Raw genomic sequence first — 17,867 nt, 5'->3', positions numbered from 1 at the left:
TAGACACGACAGCTTAAGACAAGGACAGAGACATCGGTCATTGGTTGTTGGCTTAAGTTATTTGTGTGCGTGCGTGCGACTGAAGCGGCGTACAAGAGCAGCACATTATCCACTCTGTGCAAACACATACAAAGCTAAGGCAACATACAATAAACAGTGTCCACCACACCTGCAGGCAACACAGACAACCAGATGCAAACACACACACACACACACAATACATTTACATTAACCGTTACATCAAGTTGCAACACAAAACTACACCCCTGTCTGCATTGTAATGGGCTGCTATGGTTCATTGGACAGCCACACAATTATACCAGGGTGTCCACAGCGACAAAACACACACACACACACACACACACACACACATTTATATGCACACGCTAAACAGGTCCCAATATGATAATCTGCAATGCCGGATTTCCCAAGTCTCAAGTCTCCAGCTTCAAAAAACATACAGGAATTGGAAATGAGATTTTAGACCTTAAAGCTGAAAAGAAATGGGCCACGAGAATCCCTTTTATTATATATTATTATATTTTTTTCTAATTTAATGTAGCATGAGGAGACATGTCATCAGTGACCACGATGGGAAGAACAGCAGACATCAGTACATTACACACAAAACTGCATCTCCTGGAACATTTTAATGACGATAATGGAGGCAATTTCATTCAACCCATTTACAATATAACTTCTTAGTGTGATTAAGGCAGCACTGGCTTAGATTAACGGTCGAGTCACCACAACAGCTTGTAGAATGCATGAGGTCCCTTTCTTTCAGGTGACTGAACACCTGCAGCCATCACACAGCAATGATACGCAGAGTTCCATCTGTAGTCTCTCATTTTAACAACGCACTGCAAATATTTGCACACGTGGGTTTAGCACTGAGGGTAATTAATTACATTTTCTGACACAGCACCTAGAGGAACAGACCTACTGTTCTAGTAACTGGTAAGCTATTCCACGTTCAAACAGTGTACTCGTTTGAAGTGCAAGTGGCATCCTAGGGGGTGAAATAAAGAATCCGACTCCAAAACTCGACTGCAGATTGTCTTGGAAAACAGTAATGTGAAGAGTGCTTGATGGGTGATATTATTTACACATTTGATCTATCCAAACCAATACAGTCTCTTACAACGCATGGTAATTCTGGGGGAGTTCTAGGGGGCATGAGAGGAGAGGAGAGGAGAAGAGAGAAGCTAACTGGAACAGAAAAAGCCATTTAAGTTATGGTTCCACATCATGATGTTCATGATCATGAATAATTATACACACACACACAAACACTACAGCAAAGCAGTACAACAATGCATTTCTCTCTCCACTGTCTCCTTTCTCTACCTCCCTATCTTTTTCCTCCTATACTTACAACCTCATCTATTTTCCCTCTCTCCCTTACTTTTCTTTTCTGTCTTCCCTTGTTCATTACCTGTCGTCATTTTTCACAATTGTCTCTCTTCCTTCATCTCTTAAGTGATTCTCCCCTGACCACAACTCACCTTCCATCCTTCTCTATCACCCATTTTCAATGTATTTTTTGTCTCTCCTTTTGTCCATCTGTCCTCCACAACTCCCTCTGCATTCCCCCCTCTTCTAGCACATTCCCACTTGCTCCCCTTCTATCTTGGTCTGTCCTTCTCTTCTGTCCCATGGAAGCACTTATAGCCTCAATAAGAAAACCCTTTGTCTTTTTCTCCCCTCCTAAACAACACATGCACGCACGCTATCAGGGCCATTTACTCCCAAGGCTCTGGTGTTCCCAGATCTCTTTGACGAACGGGTCACTGTGGCCAATCACGCATTGGCCAGGCGGCCCAGAGAGGCGGGATGTGGGTCAGTGTAGCCAATGATACGCCGGTTATTTTCCCCAGAGGGGCAGGCTGATTGACAACTGGCGCTGGACAGAAGTCAAGAGGGTAATTGTCATCCAACTCTCTCTCTCTCTTTCTGTCTCTTCCTAGACACTCCTTCTTTTTTCTTCCTCCCTCCTCTCCCCCTCTCACGTCCCCTCTCCAACCCCCCACTTCCCCTCCCCAACCCGCTTTCTCCCTATAGCTCCAGAGGGACTCTCTCATTGGCTGCCCTTCCTGTCCCTCAGGAACGACTTTGTGACGCTACTGGCCGAGGGCTGATGCCAATCTCCATCCCCAGCCCGCCCCCCGGGAGCCCCCCTAACTTCAATGGCCTGTGTCAAGCACACACATACACACACACACACACACACACACACACACACACGCACGCACACAAGCAAGCACTTCTAGCCAGGGGACGGGGACAGAAGCTGATTAACCAAATACTTTTATCAGCAGTAAAACCGCTCTCTCTGCCTGCCTGCATTCGGAACAAAACGGCCTTAAAATACATAAACACACACGCAGACACACACCCCAAGCACTGAGCCACTGGCCAGAAACATCAGGCTAGTCTGGGGTTTGGGACAGTGTGTGTGTGTGTGTGTGTGTGTGTGTGTGTGTGTGTGTGTGTGTGTGTGTAAAGGGACAGAGGTAGCAGAGGGCTTAGATGGATGGCAGAGAAAAAGAACAACAACCACACAAAGCCTGGCGGACAAGCTTCATCGCCCTCTCTATCTTTCTCTTTCTGCTGTCTCTCTCGTCCCCTCATCCTCACTCATCCCTTTTTCCCTCCCTCTCTTTTGATCCAAAATGTTTCCATCTGATTGTGTCCTCTTAGTTTTTCTTTTCTTTCCTTACCTTGTCTTCCGGTCATTCTTCCCTCTGTATTTCTATCCCATCTACCCTCCTCCCTTCACCCTTGTTGCCCCTCACACCTTCTCTTTGGTCTCTTGCTGAATATGAGGTCATCGTGGTTTTACACCACGCTGTGCTGTCCAACTGAGTTGCTATGCAACCTCCCCAACATCCCCAAAACTTACCCAAAGCAATGTATGACAACATAAACGCGCAGGCTCTCATGCTTTGCGCGACACATGTATCCCAAAGGCTTGTGTTAAAAAAGATTATTGATGTAAGACTGAAAGACACCAAGGCCTGAAACAAAGGGAATGAAATCACAGGTGTCAAAAAAATGTAAAGGCTTTCTTGTTTTTTGTTTTTTTGTATACTCCAGTGAACTATTCCTTTTTGAGTAGTGGGCACATACGCAAACGCATGCATGTGAGCATGAATAAATCTGTATACAAAAACAGGAAACACACACAAGCATTTGAAACTAAGATCCGCTAATTATCAAACAAACAGATTCACCGCAGTCGGAGAGAAGAACTCTCATTTTTACACACACACACAAACACACACACATATAAACACACAAGCACAGAGTTGATGTTCAGGGCCAAACAACACAGCTTGAGATTAAAGAGCCTCTCTGATCTGACATTTGTTTTTCTGTCTGTCAGAGAGTGTGTGGCGGGAAGAGGAATCGATAGCAGAAGAGATGTGGGGAGGAGAGGAGAGGAAAGAGAGTGAGGAGTAAAAGGAGAACAAATGGAAAGACGTAAAGAGAGCGGAGTGAGAAGTCGGGAGGAGAAGGAAACCAGAGGAGGAGAGGAGAGGGGGAGGGGAGAGATGAAAGCACCAGAGAGGTGAAAGTAGAGAGGTGAAGGAGGGCAGCGAGGAGAGCGAGAGAGAGAGATAAAGGAGGAGGAGAGAATGAGAGGGCAGGAGGAGGAGAGGGAGAGCATTCCTCTGGAGTACCTCAACTCTGGGGAAGGCTCCAGAAATAACTGAACTAGAAGTTCCCCCAGCAGTCTCCACTCGCCATTACAGACTGGGACACACACACACAAGTCAAATAAAAGGCACCGAGTCCACCATTAGAAGACTGAGCTCCAAAATGAACACAGACTCAAATCCTGTCAAAAACATCTCAGACGAATTATGGGTTATAGCATTTATAGGGCATGCATATTTACACATCTGCACATAGAGAACATGAGCAACAAGAGCAGAGGGGTGTGTGTGTGTGTGGGGGGGGGGGGGGGGGTGTACATAATTGCCTTCTCTTGTAGTACAGGCTGGGGAGTGCTTTTTGACTGAAGACACCAATTTCACGCTACGGCATTATTTAGCTTGATACAAACTTGATTAGGCTTTACAGGAGGGGAGAGAAAGAGCGAGAGACGGTGACACGGAGAGGAAAAAGGGAAATAAACAGCTTTGTGTCACGCCGCATCGCCGGCGGATAGATTAACTTGCTCGTCACGCTCCTTCTGGGAGTAACAAGAAAAATATACACACAGCGCGTGTGTGAGCTCCGAGCGCGGATGGCTGTTTGTTTGTTTGAGTGGATGTATAATGATGAAGCATCCTGTGCTATACACACAAAATGTCGTTTGCATTTTTCAAAATAGATCTTTTCACAATTATTTTTAGATTTTTGTGTTTAATATTTATATAATTAGCCCATATTCGGCTTTGGGTCAACTTCACATAACTTCATACGGTAAGAGTATAGGTTCCAGCGTAACAATTCATAAATAATTGTCGCAAAAGTTTTGCTAATATTGCTTAGCTTAAAAAAAACTTATCGGAGAAACATATGAGTGACTTCGTCATAGACAAGGTTGTAGCCAAGTGCTCAGTTATCAATATCTAGAAACTCTACTGAGGACAGGGCAGTCTATAATAATAGAGAGATTTCCAGGTGCTGAAGTTCATTATAAGATAAAGCTAAAGGTGACATGCATTTAAAAGTGCCAACAACCAAAAGAGGCCTTGGTCAATAAATAAGAAATGTATTTACAGATATCATTCTCCTACTGAGAGCTATTATCTTAGAGGAGAGGAGGAGAAAAGAGAGGAGAGGGGAGAGGAGCGGAAAGGAAAAGAGAGAAGAGGAGGCTGGGTGTGCTCGTCCCTAGACTGCTTATCAACTCTTATTCTAAGGCAGACAGTACTTCTGCATTTTTAAAATTGGCCTGCACTGACCAACACACACACTTTCACACTAATCTCACCATGTGATCTCTTATTCTCTGTCTGCGTTGTCTCTCTTTTCACTCTGTCTTGATACAGGCATGAAGCTTTTATTAGGGACCAGACATGGAGGAGGAGGAGGAGGAGGAGGAGGAGCCTCCTCCTCCTCCTCCTCCTCCTCCTCCTCCTCCTCCTCCTCCTCCAAAGTCACTCTGGCTTTTCTGAACCTGCTTGTGCGGTCACAGAGGAGCACCCTCGCTCTCCTAACTTCAGCGAGTCTACCCGAAATGAATCTTGAGACTACGCAGAGGAAAGAGAACATGATGTCAACAAAGGCGTTTAACATTTTGTTGTTGGAATGACATTTCCCCGAAACACATTCAATTCATTTCAGCCACTCTGCTACGATGACTAGAATACTAATATTAGCTTGCCTGATGGTTACCGTACTGCCGTCTCATACACACTGAATACATTTCACCCAAGACACTTTTGTACGTTGATATTTATGTTAGCAGTTTGATCCATTTTAGCTCGTAACAAATGTTGAAAAATACCAAAGACGTTACTTTATAATTACCAAATTCACGTACAATATTTACCAAGTGTTATCACACAGTATCAGACTAATTAAAGAACTGCTGAGCAGTGCCACTTTAAAGAGAACATTCACACCCTTTCTATTCTTTCTTTATTCAGCATGGTCTCTCTCTCACTGTTGCTCTCTTGCTCTCTCTCTCTCACTCTCACTTTCTCCTGCTCTCTCTTGCTCCATTGTTTGTCTCACAGCGGGGTGCCCTTGCCTTTTGACTGGGAGGTGAATGGAAAGGAGTTAGAAAAACCAACTGAAGACTCGAGCACTAAAAAGAAGCATTGGTAGGTCTATAGCGGGGCGCACTACAAAGACCCGGCAGAGTGTCCAATAAAAAAGGAACACAACACAAGCAGCTTGTTCTGTTCAAGACTTGCACATTCGTCTGGGTCCATGGTGTGTGTGTGTGTGTGTGTGTGTGTGTGCAAGCACAGGGAGCAAAGCAGGCACACATAAAATAATTGAATGGAGGAATCAAAAAAAAAAAAAAGGCTGTTTATTCAGACAAAGCAGCGTGTGCTTAAAAGTCTGTGCATATTAACATTGGTAGACATGCACAGCCCAGTCGGCAGGAAAAAAGTTGACTTACACCCAGGAGCCAGTTGTTCGTGTCCCGTGTGAAGCCAAAAGTACGTATGCTTTGATTTGGCTGTGATTTAACGGCAATAAACCGACAAAAAGGGACTCCAAAATAACTACGTAATGATGCCCATTTGTAGGCTACTTGTCTTCTCAATGGAGCTCGGATGGATCGGTGCTAGGCTATGCTAACATTGTAGCAGCTCCACCAACACTCAGAATAACGTCATCTAGATGTAAATACGGCAGCGTCTATTCATTGTTTGTACCATATGGTTCACACACACACACATTTATACACATAGTTTGGTCCGGTCTCTATTGATATGAGGTATCGTAGAGCTCTGGGTGAACACAGACGGCTACAGTATTTATTTCCTGATTCAACAACGGCAGTCAGTGATGACAGGAGAAACATCTCGACGCTGATAGGCTATCGCGCTGGGGTGAAGTCATCCAAGGTGTGGGAGCATTTCACACTAAATAAATCGAAAAAGTGTGTTAATTGCAAGATATGCAAAAGCGAGATGGCACGACACGGGAGCACCACGGTGATGATTCAGCACCTAAAACGTAAACATGTTGGAGTCCTTGATGAGGAGGAAGGGAGTTCAACAGCAGGGTAAATCACTACAGAATCCTACTTTTGTTCTGTTTTGAAGTGAGGAACGTAACGTCCCTCCAGCAGCTCTTCTGGTGCTGGTGTTTACTCGTTATCCAGCTTGACAAGTTAGCGTTAGCTCGTTAATAACAGTAGTAAAGCAGGGGTGGTATAGTTTGCAAGACTAAAGACACATTTTTATTCACTCGCCTTTTTTGGCCCATTAATATCCGATTCATCGATTAATCGAAAAAATAATCGCAAGATTAATCGATTATTAAAATAATCGTTAGTTGCAGCCCTAGTTGAGAAATGTCGACAATCAAGCTATCCCGTGAAAAAGTCTTCCTAGTTTTCTTGCTCTATGAACGAGGCTTACTTTGCCAGATTAAGTTGCTTGGGGAAAAAAGGGGAATTGAATACCTGACTCGGGGGGAAAAAAAGAATCAGAAAGAACAAGTATTTTGTCTGAAAACCTGAATAGACCAGCGACTTTTGACCTGGCCTGAAGCTCAAACTGAGGAGGATTTGCGGGGTCAAACCAGGGGGCATAAAGCTCTAGAAGTCCTCGTTGCCCACACACACACACACAGATTTACCATTTCCCAAAAGTCACCCTTTCATCAACAGCAGTGTGCGTGTGTATGTGTGTCAGAGAGAGGAAGGGAGGGAGGCCCAATAAATATATTATGCATCAGCCAGGTGTGCAGAGGGGCACCGCTAATTGCCCCCACCACTAATGTTTAATGTACAGAATAGGCAGGAAAAGGAAGGGGGGAGGAAGCGAGGGAGGAAGGGAGAAGGCAAAGTAGACGGGACGAAGAAGTGGAGGGGAAGAAATGCATGAGGCTGCGGAAGAGGGAAGAGGGGGAGATGGGGCTGAATAAGGCAAAGCATTGTCTGTAGTTAAATCCAGAATAATCCTGTTCCCTGACCAGTTCCACACCATTTATAAGAGACATGGATGCCTACTGGCAATATCCACATCATCATCTTGTCAGTGAAAGCCTTGTATTTCCAAAGAGTTAATAAACCCGTAACCTAAAATAGCCCTGCATTTTTAAAGCAACGATGGATTTTCAATGCATTATTATTTAAAGCGTCTCGAGTTGATAACAGCGTCAACGCGGCACCCGACCCCCGCTTCCCCCTCAGGTGAACACTGTTAGCTCTGTCAGCACCGTTAGCTGCAAGTCGCCGCCTTCGCCATTTAAAAGAACTTTACTAACAATAATAAACGAGGACAAACTCGTTCAGAATGCCCTAGAACAATTGCTACCATTGCTTTACTTTGTGCTCTGGTAACTTGTCACCAGCATTATCATACGTTTCATGCAAAACTAAATGAATGGTTAAAAAGTTCATCTGAAGTTGCTACTGTAGTTGGGTATCTAATAAGGTTCAACTAACGCAACTAACACCACAGGAAAAACACCCCAAACTATGGAGAGAAGTACACTGCAGGCCAATAGTCAGTGTGGAACAAAGAAACAAGCATAATCTCTTTGTAAAAGACTGTAAGAGATGCTTACACACACACACACACTCAGCCTTGTAGGAAACTTAGAAGGGCCCACGTCCTCTGAGACTATCTAGTAGAGGGGGGATACGGGCTTGGCAAGCAGGGTCTGGATCGACTAAGTGTGTGTGTGTGTGTGTGTGTGCGCGCATGTACATAGTCACACCAGCATCATCTTTCTCTTCTTAAAAGCTGAGACCATAGGCATGCACGGAGCGCAGCTACGCTGTGTGTGTGTCTCCAGAGGGGTGGGTGTGTGTTAAGGTCCAGTGAGTTTGCAGCTGATAAACGAAGCTAGCTAAGCCGCTACAATGGCACAGTCGTGGCCCATGACGCCCTGCTCTCTCACACACACACCAGGCTAGCCGCTGATAAGGAGTTGTCGCTGGCATACACACACCTCACTGAGGGACTTCACCCCTTCTGGACACACAGATGAGTTCTCACACACACACACACACACACACACACACACACACACACACACACACACACACACACACACACACACACACACACACACACACACACACACACACACACACACACACACACACACACACACACACACACACACACACACACACACACACACACACACACACACACACACACACACACACACACTAAAAACCTAACCAAGCCTACCAGATGATATGACCTTCTCTCATCCATTATTTCAGACAAAACCTCATTTTCCCTGCTCAGTGCTGATGAAGGAATGGTACTTATCAAACCATTCACCATCTACAGCACTTATCCCCAATTACACACGTGTACTTCTTTACCTGAGGCGCTTGTTTGAGACTTCGAGCCAAAGTACAAATTTGACTGAACTCAATTGGCCTTTTTCACAGCAGACATTTTTGGCTTTTCACAGTGTGAAAAGAACAGGTTTGACTAATTACTTTAATGGTGGCTTGATTCTCGTTAAGTGTCCCGTGACGGGGCGACAGTGGGCAAACGTGCACACTTCCAGGACCCTGAAACCGAAGAAGCTAAATCAGAATCAGACATTCTTCATGTTATTTAGACCTGTGCTTGTCCTACTGTGACGCGTGTCAAAATGTCTTCCGTGAAAACGACCCATTCTATTGACTTCTATTCTACTCCGTGCATTCAATTGTGTAGTAATTTGGTTCAAATTGAGTGCAGATCAACGGGAGTCCAATTACATTCATACTGCTGGGCTCCACCGATCACCAATTACATGAGCTTGTTTTGTCCCATTAAAAAAAAAAAAAGAAAAACTACCAAAAACTAGAATCCACCCCCTGCTGAGAAGTCAATGGAATTTCAAACAAAGCTCTCGGAAAGCCATTTAATGGTTCAGCAGGCTGTAATGCAAAGCCAATACAAGCTTTTATACAGGAGTTACTCGATGTGTCTGCACGCACACTGTACGCACTACTGCCTTTGTAGCTCCAAAGAAAACAAAAACGAGATAAGCTGTCGAATATTTGGCGTTAGTAAAAGAAAAAGGACATAAACGGTGCCTTCCATAACATATACACTCAATGCAGAATGACATGTTGCTGTCTTCAAGTAATCCAAACCACATGTGCAGGGTCTCTGAGTTTTATAAGAGCCAGTCGCCCTATGAAAGTGCTCCGCCAACGCGTGACATTAAATTACTCTAATGGTAAAGCCAGATGGGGGGAGAGAGGCAGAAAGAAAAAAACAGAAGAGCGAGAAAGGTGAAGAGAAATGACAGATTAACTGTACTGTACTCTCTACCGATGCTGCTGTCAGATATTGGGATGATACGAGGTTCCTCTGCGCTTATATGAACACAAGTCACAAGGGCACTCGGGCAAGCCGGTCGCTACACACATGACCTTCTGTTTGCGCAGCGGTCAGTTTTCATTTTGCCGTTTTGGGAGTATGAACCAGCGAAACGGCTTGATGACATTTCCCACCACAATTAATTTTTACCCACATTTGGCGGGTTGGCGGTTGTTAATTTTAAAGTCTTGAGCAGTTAATTGACAATAACTTTAACTCCAGGCAATGAATAATTATATCCCAGAGTCTCTTGTTACATTTAAATCACATACTTACATGAATTATCACGCAGCCCTAACCAGTGTTTAAAAACTAAGATGGTAGACGACAGCTGAAAGCATTATTCCATTATTTGATTACTGTTACTAACTATTTTGATCAACAGCATTTTTTGGGGGGGCATAAATTGCTGCTTTTCCTCATCTTACATTATAGTAAATTAGGTATCTTTGGGTTTTATACAAAAGAAAAGCAATTTGAAGAACAGGCAGCTTGATTGATAATGAAAAAGATTTAGTTGCAACCCAAGTGTAGACACAACAACGAACTGCACGCAATCGAGTGGGACGGGATAGTATTTCACATTCTTCAAACTCTTTGTCCTTGACAACGTTGTTCATGGAAGAAATAATCCAAAATTAGTTCATCCATTAGTGGTCAATCTTGTGGTAACACAAAGCATTGTACGAGAACAATGAAATGTATCACACAACAAATACAATTCAGTGTATACATCAACTTAGGTAAATAACTATCTGGTCAAACATTTGGCGCCAACTTTTGGTGTGTGAGAGCGAGAGATGTGAGAGAGAGAGAGAGAATGAGAGAGAGAGAGAGAGAGAGAGAGAGAGAGAGAGAGAGAGAGAGAGAGAGAGAGAGCGAGAGCGAGAGGAGATTGAGTGTAAATGATGCCATTAACCCGGAAGAGCTCAGCTCAACACACACGGACAGCGAACCAAACTTCCTGGTCTTTCCCTCCTGGTCAAAGGCCTCATTTGGCTCCGCTGACTCTAAACAAACCAAATAAACGATAGAAAGTAAGTGCCCCCCCCCTCTCTCTCTTTTCAAATCTTCCCTGCTCTCCTCCATCTCTCTGTCATATGCCCTCAACTCCCGTTTAATGTCCTGCAAATGAAGCGGATTTATTAATGTGTAATTAAGTAATAATCATCACTACATAATGCATGAGAGACTCAAGGGGCTTAGAGCTGGGAGAGAGAGAGAGAGAGAGAGAGAGAGAGAGAGAGAGAGAGAGAGAGAGAGAGAGAGATAGGATAGTGAGGCAGCCTGAGCAGACAGAGGAGGAGATTTCTGCCGCCTCGCCTCGCTAAAGACACACATTAAAAACGGATTACTCCATTGAAATAATATTTTGATAAGAGAGAAGCCGTGCTCTCTCATTTCTTCCCCCTGCTCCCCCCTCCCTTTTCTCTCTCTCTCTCTCTCTCTCTCACCCCATCAGCTAGTTTCATGGCCCATCATCGCGTCATTAGTCCGTGTTCAATTAACAGACTGCAATTAGTCAAGTCCCCCCACTGTTAACAAGGCCTAATCACTGTAAAGGCTAGACTGGTCAAGTACATCAGAGGAGCAGTAATAACACTGATGCTGCTGTTTGTTATGGCTAAAGACTGGTTTAACATCTTGATAATTCTTTACATTTTTGTGTCCAATGCATTGAACATATTTTTGTAATTCAAACATGTTTGAATTACAAAAACATGTATATATATATATATTTGAATTATTTTAACAGCAGTATACTACTGACCCTGTATGGATGTGATATGATTGCCAAATACTTGCTGGAATAAGTAACTGTCGTATGGCCTGGCTCAGGTTAAACCCTTTGCAAACATTAACACACACAAAGAGAGAATAAACGCTATCTGTTATTAACTATGACAGTCAGTCTTCACTAGAAAAAGTCTAGACTAGCCGAGGAAGAAGCAGTGCGTTTCTTCCTCGTCTCCGTTGAGAGTTGCACATGCGCTGTACAAACCGTGAAAGACAAAAAAAAACAAATGACCAAAATTAATTGATGTCACTTTTGTCAGTTGTTTCACAGTGCTTTGGTACTGTCCATGTCCTCAGTCTCAGCAAATAGGAGGAAAAAAAACAGAACTTCCAGTGATTTAACACTTGGTTGTTATTGGCACAGTAGCGATACATTTGAAGTAATCTGTGATTTAAGTCAGGTGAAGGCAGTAAATGTCATCCGACACAAACTAAATGTATGGGTCATAGGCAAGTGTATCACCCTTTCCAAGATCTTCCTATTCAGGAAAACTGTGACTAAATAAAGTAACAATAAAAAAAAGAAAAAGAAACAATCCTTTCCAGACTCAGAATCAGTGCAAATCTAAAGCAGGATATGGCGACGGTGGGACTTTGTGCTTCTTTGTTATTGTTTTGCCATGCCCGGCCGCCCAGGAAGTCCGTAAGCCAGCCGGCCAGTCAGAGCTGGGTGAGCAGGTGAAAGACAGAAGAACACGAAAACACAGATAATCCCCCCGGTGATGCTCACCTCTTCCTGGTCTCCATCGCTCCCTCCCCCCTGCCCACTCACCCGCTGTGTGCCACTGTGCTGCCCCAAAACCCCTCTCTCTCCCCTTTACCCTCCATCTCTTTCTCTCTCTCTCTCTCTCCTCCGTCCCTCTCTCCATCTTCCCCCAATGTCAGGTCTTGCCAAGCTGTCAGTGGGGCAAGGTGTGGAGGGGAGATAGCAACATGCATGTGCACAAACACACACACACACACAGATGCATGAGTACACGTCCACGAAAACACATGGTGCTTATGCGAGCTTGACATGGGCTGCGTTACCTTCGCTGCACGCGCGCACAGAGAGTGGTGGTCGTCCGCCTCAGCTCTGCTTCGCTTGGCTGCCTGACTAAAGCTAAGCTCTCGTTATCCAGGCTGCTGAGACCAGGCTGCCTTAGCGACACACACACACACACACACACACGCACACGCACACACGCACGCACACATGTCCATGATGCATGCAAACACAAATACAAGAATGTGGATGTTGCGAGCATAAGCACGGACACACACACACACAGTGGACAGATTCACTGGTCCACAGCAGCTGATTTGTTCCCTGACAAACTGCACCGAGCATCACCGAGGGGGGGGCGGGGGGGTCCAGCCAACATCTTACACATACTGAGGAAGTGGAAGTCAACTAGATATTCATGCCGCTCTAAACAAATGCTGAAACAGTGACTCCATTAACAATTGATTAGTTGATTTCAAGAAAAATTTAAATCGATCAGGACTGTTTAGTAATTAAAGAAAACACTCATTGGTCACAGCTTCAATAATTGTGAGGATTTGCTTGATTTTCACCATTTCGTATAATTATAAATTGATTGTTCTTGTTTGTTTTTGAAGTTCACTCTCTGATAACGATTTTATCGTTGTTGTTTTTTACATGTAAAAGCTGAATCAATTGTATTTCCTCATTTAGCGTCAAAAGCCAGGGCCTCCAATCACTGCAGCGAAGCCTTTCTGTTTAACAGATCATGTTACAGTGATCACGTAGAAGATGTACAGCAGTTTATGTATCCTCGTCATTTCTCTAAAATACTTTGCAAATGAAAAAATAATAATAATCATTTTGGACACTCTTTCAGTGCTCCCCCAAATTTCCACTTTATAGGATACACTGTCGATTTAAAGCATCAAACATTGTCATTAACTACAAACAGCATTATTTATTTTTTATTATAGATATAAAGATGAGCTGTAACAGAAACCAGCTTTACAGTAGATTCCTGAGGAGGATGTGGAATCTGCATCCCTCTTACTCACAACCCTGTTCTGTGGACCGAACTGAGACACAACGTGTTATAAAACATGTCAGTTATCCTGCACATATACAGTAACAGATATTACAACCTCACACGTATCCCAAAGCAACCACAATAACACGCGCTTCCAGTACTTCGCGTGTGCTATCGTGTAAGTAGCCTCTACGCTGCTAATCAAACTAAACACGCACTTTGAACCACTGTCAGAATTCTGCCCGCTTCCCAGATAGTCGAGAAAAAAAAGAGGGGAAAGCCTATACGGTGGAGGAAACGGGGGAGGGGGTGGCAACCACATGGTCAACCCGTCCCGTTGCCCATCTGGGTCCCATAAAGGAAACATGGAGGCCAAGGCCACCACATGCCCTCATGCAAGATGCCCACTCACCCATGCACTGCTATGAATACTATTTTATGGTAATGGCAGGAAATTGAGGCTGCCTTAGTGAAGAAGAAAAAAATAGGGCCTACAGCTTTTTAACACAAGGATTTTAATCCTATAAATTCAGATTTTTCTTGGACTTCAGGAAAATAAATCTATAAATCCCACAGTTGGTCTTCATGTGTGGCCAACCTTGCAGGACACGTTTTCAAAGTAGGAAAGGCCTGAAAACCAGAGAAAATGGAAAATCTTCACAGCGACTCATAAAATCTCAGATTAAATACATTAATGTCCAGCAATGAACTGCACCTCCCTTATTAAAGTGCGGGGGATTTTAGAATTAGGAGAGAACATTTGAGTTTTAAATCCAATTTGTATCATTATTTTGGTGTGAAGAGAAGATATAAGAAGGCATATCATGTGGGGGCTAAGTGACATGGTTTGGGGTCAACCAACCAAATTCACTCCAACAAAGCAGCAGTGATCTGTTTAGAGCAAGTGCAGCGGGCCTACATGTCAACAAGGGAATAATCCAGATTACATGGACCCGTTAACCGAGTAAATTACGACAAATCGATCCAAAAAAACACGACCCACGCTGTCAGAAACTTTACACCACTGAATCATCTTTCAAGTTGTGACAGCTAATTTTTAAAAAACAAGCCAGCAGACAGTGAAATGTAACTGTAGCGCTCTCCTTTGCCTAACATTTTAATCCTTGAAACAATTACAGACAATTATTGAGCCCAGCAGCAACAGTGAGCTAACACACTAATTGTAAAAGTAAGAGGAGGATTTACCTCTGCTGTAAAACTACACAGACTGCTTGCAACGCTAGTAAGGGAGGAGAGGGGGGGGTAAATTAAATTAGCTAACAAGCAGCAGAGTTGGGCATGAAATGTTGGTCCTGGTTGTGGTCGCGTTGTCTTATTTTCCTACTCCTGTCCGTTCACATGGGGTAGCCTTCACTATTAAACAGTGACTTACCTTTAACGGAGCGCGGTTTGGCCTGTTTTCGTCTCGACATCTCTGGTCTCGAGCAGCTTTCTTTCTTTTTTTAAATTATTAATCTGTAATTGTTTTTTTGTTCCGTTCCGTGTTTTCAGCAAACCATGCAGGCGGATACGGTCGGGGTATCTTTGCTCCTCCACTTCGCCGCCGCCGCTGCTTCTGCTTCTTCTTCTTCGCCTGTTGCAATGCGGCAGCCTCAGTCTCTGATTGGGAAACGGTCGTTAGTCCAACGACAACAAACCACGCACACACACGCGCACGGACACGGACACACCGGGAGTGGAGTGGCTAGCCTCGGAGACAACACTCAGCTCCTCCGGTGCGTTGTAGGGCTCGCGCAACCTGTAGCGTAAACGGGAACAACTTCCCGTTGGAATTGCCTTCGTCTTCGTGACAACGTGCACGGACTCCGACAGTCTCGCTTTTTTGTTGTTGTTGTTTCTTCAATTTGCACCCCCTTCGCATACGCGTTGCTTTCTCCGGTGCAGCCCGGGGCGCTCGTGCCGCTTCGACTTCTTCTTCCAGCAGTACGGACCGGGACGCGAGCTGCCAGCCACGCGCGCGCGGCAAAACACCTGAGCAGGTCCCCCCGCGCGGTATTGAGGAAAAAGTGACAGCGGCGGCACCGTCCGAGTGTGAGGCGGCGGCGCCACAACGGGTCGTGACGGTCCAGGTGGAGAGAGACGACGGAGAATGTTCTGTGGAAATTGCTCCGAAATGAAACGTGGCTTCTTCCCCCGCGCTCCTCGCAGCTTCGTCTGGGCTTTTTTTTTTTTAGTTTATCGAAACTATTTCAGTCTGTTTTGTTTTGTTTTTGTCCTCCAGGAAAGCGACACCGACCCGAACCGACCAGCCTCCCGTGTTCCGTCCCGCTATTCTACACTAGGCAGTGGTGGTGGTGGTCTGGTGGCATGGACATTGCGCTCTTCCCCAGCATCTCCACCCCGAGGGAAATAGCCTACTGCTTTTACAACCCACGCTTTTCCTTTTTTTGTTAATATTTCGCAATGCCCTACCGGCGGTTTTAATAGCAGCCTAATATTTCTACCAGTCTAACCCTTCGCTAGCCTCTGTCTCCCTGCTTTTTCTTTGTCCTGACTCTGGCTACCAGTCTCCCTCCTCCTCCTCTGCCTGCCTCTGCTGGCGGGGCTGCGGCGCAGACACACATAATAAAGCCAAGGCAGGCAGTGCTTGGCTGGAAATGTAGCCGCGTCCCAGCAGGGGGATGTGAGAGAAGGGTCCCGGCGGGGGAGCGCTCTGATCCCGCAGGGAGCAGCTCGGCACAGCCCGGGTTGGCTGAGGCAGAGAGGCATGAGAGAGGCAGGCTGGGCTGACGGAGAGAGAGAGAGTGGGGAAGCGCGGGGAGAGTTAGGCAACAGCGCCCAGCTGTGGCCGACAGGCGCAACTACAACAGGGACTCTGAGACTAGAAAAGGGGAGGCAGAGGGAAAATATGGACTTGGATTAAAGTGGGATGTGGAAGAGGCCCTGAGGTTAAGACTACAAACAAAATGAGGGTTGTTTTAACAGCGCAAGTGATCGAGTGATTACGTCACCAGGTGCTGCTGAGGCAGGCTATCTACTTACAATCTCTAACACTGCTCTGCTGTGCAGGATGTGCTATGCTATGTCAGCAACCGGTGTCACAACATGTCAACTCTCAAGCCGCAGTAGCAATGCCAGTGTTTTATATCTGTGCGTTAAACATTTCTTGTTGGCATGCCCCTCTCCTGTGTGGCTTTATAGTGGGCCACTGCAAGCTGTGACACACTATGTCTGTTATACTCAAAACCAGAATTGCCAAAACAAAACGTTTGCCAGAGAATGGATATACCACTTGTTGTGAGTGGACAAAAGAAACAACTTCATGAGTGTGATGCAATGTTTTTGGTAAGCAGGAATTAACACAGCGTGCCATTTGATTTGAACTCATCTATTTGCAAATTAGTGTTTCACCTGTAAGCAGCCATCTTGTCGGTCAAAACTAGTTAATATGCAAAGCAACAGACATCCTTTACTTTTTATTGTTGGTATCTGTCCTCTGCACAGCACCTGAAAACAATTTTGGATGTTTTGGATTTGTTTTTTGGTAGCACAATGTTAGAGAGAGAGAGAGAGGCAGTGTGTGCATTGCAATCCCAATGCATGAATTCACTCTAGTGGCCAATTTCCCACATGAAAAAAAAGAATTCAAGGGATTGAATGTCAGACATTATTCATCTTGGAAATGTTCGCTGTTCCTTGAGCGTTTATCATTTCACTCATTTGTGGCGGATTAATTTCTGTGGGACGGTTTCTGACAGGATTAGTTTAAGCCTTTTCATTTAGGCTGAGCAGAACCTATCCGTGCAAAATGAACATTTTCCGCACTTTAGATCGAGACCACATGAAATGTCTGCTCCTGTCCGGCCATACAGGCATACAACAACATGGACCTTTGTGTTGCAGAGATGTACCGTCCAAATGTTTCAAATCTGCTGAGCCATTTCTGTAAAAGAAAATGGCTCAGCAGATTGCCCCTTTCTATGGTGATTTGGATATTCCCCTCCAAGAAGAAACCTTTTCTCTTCTCACGTCGGTGGGCACCCTCTGTCACAGTGAAAATAAACCGTTTGACTTACTGTATAAACATAATTCAATTAGCCACACCAGTGTGTGTGTGTGTGTGTCTTCGTCA

At 44.8% G+C, this 17,867-nt stretch overlaps 1 protein-coding gene across 1 annotated transcript in view; it reads right to left on the bottom strand.

Moving 5' to 3' along the window:
* The window catches only part of znf423 (zinc finger protein 423), a 134,815-nt gene extending 118,318 nt beyond the window's left edge, over positions 1-16,497 (bottom strand). The window contains exon 1 of the mRNA XM_076082095.1: positions 15,168-16,497. Coding sequence (XP_075938210.1) covers positions 15,168-15,207 — 40 coding nt within the window. The 5' untranslated portion in view covers positions 15,208-16,497. The remainder of the gene's footprint in view (positions 1-15,167) is intronic.
* Between the last annotated feature and the right edge of the window lie 1,370 nt (positions 16,498-17,867).

This window comes from Anarhichas minor, unplaced genomic scaffold (assembly GCF_050575085.1).
Source record: "Anarhichas minor isolate MPS153535 unplaced genomic scaffold, ASM5057508v1 ptg000090l, whole genome shotgun sequence".
Classification (NCBI taxonomy): domain Eukaryota; kingdom Metazoa; phylum Chordata; class Actinopteri; order Perciformes; family Anarhichadidae; genus Anarhichas; species Anarhichas minor.
The sequence above is the reverse complement of the archived record's forward strand: the minus strand, read 5'-3'. Positions and strand labels throughout refer to the sequence as shown.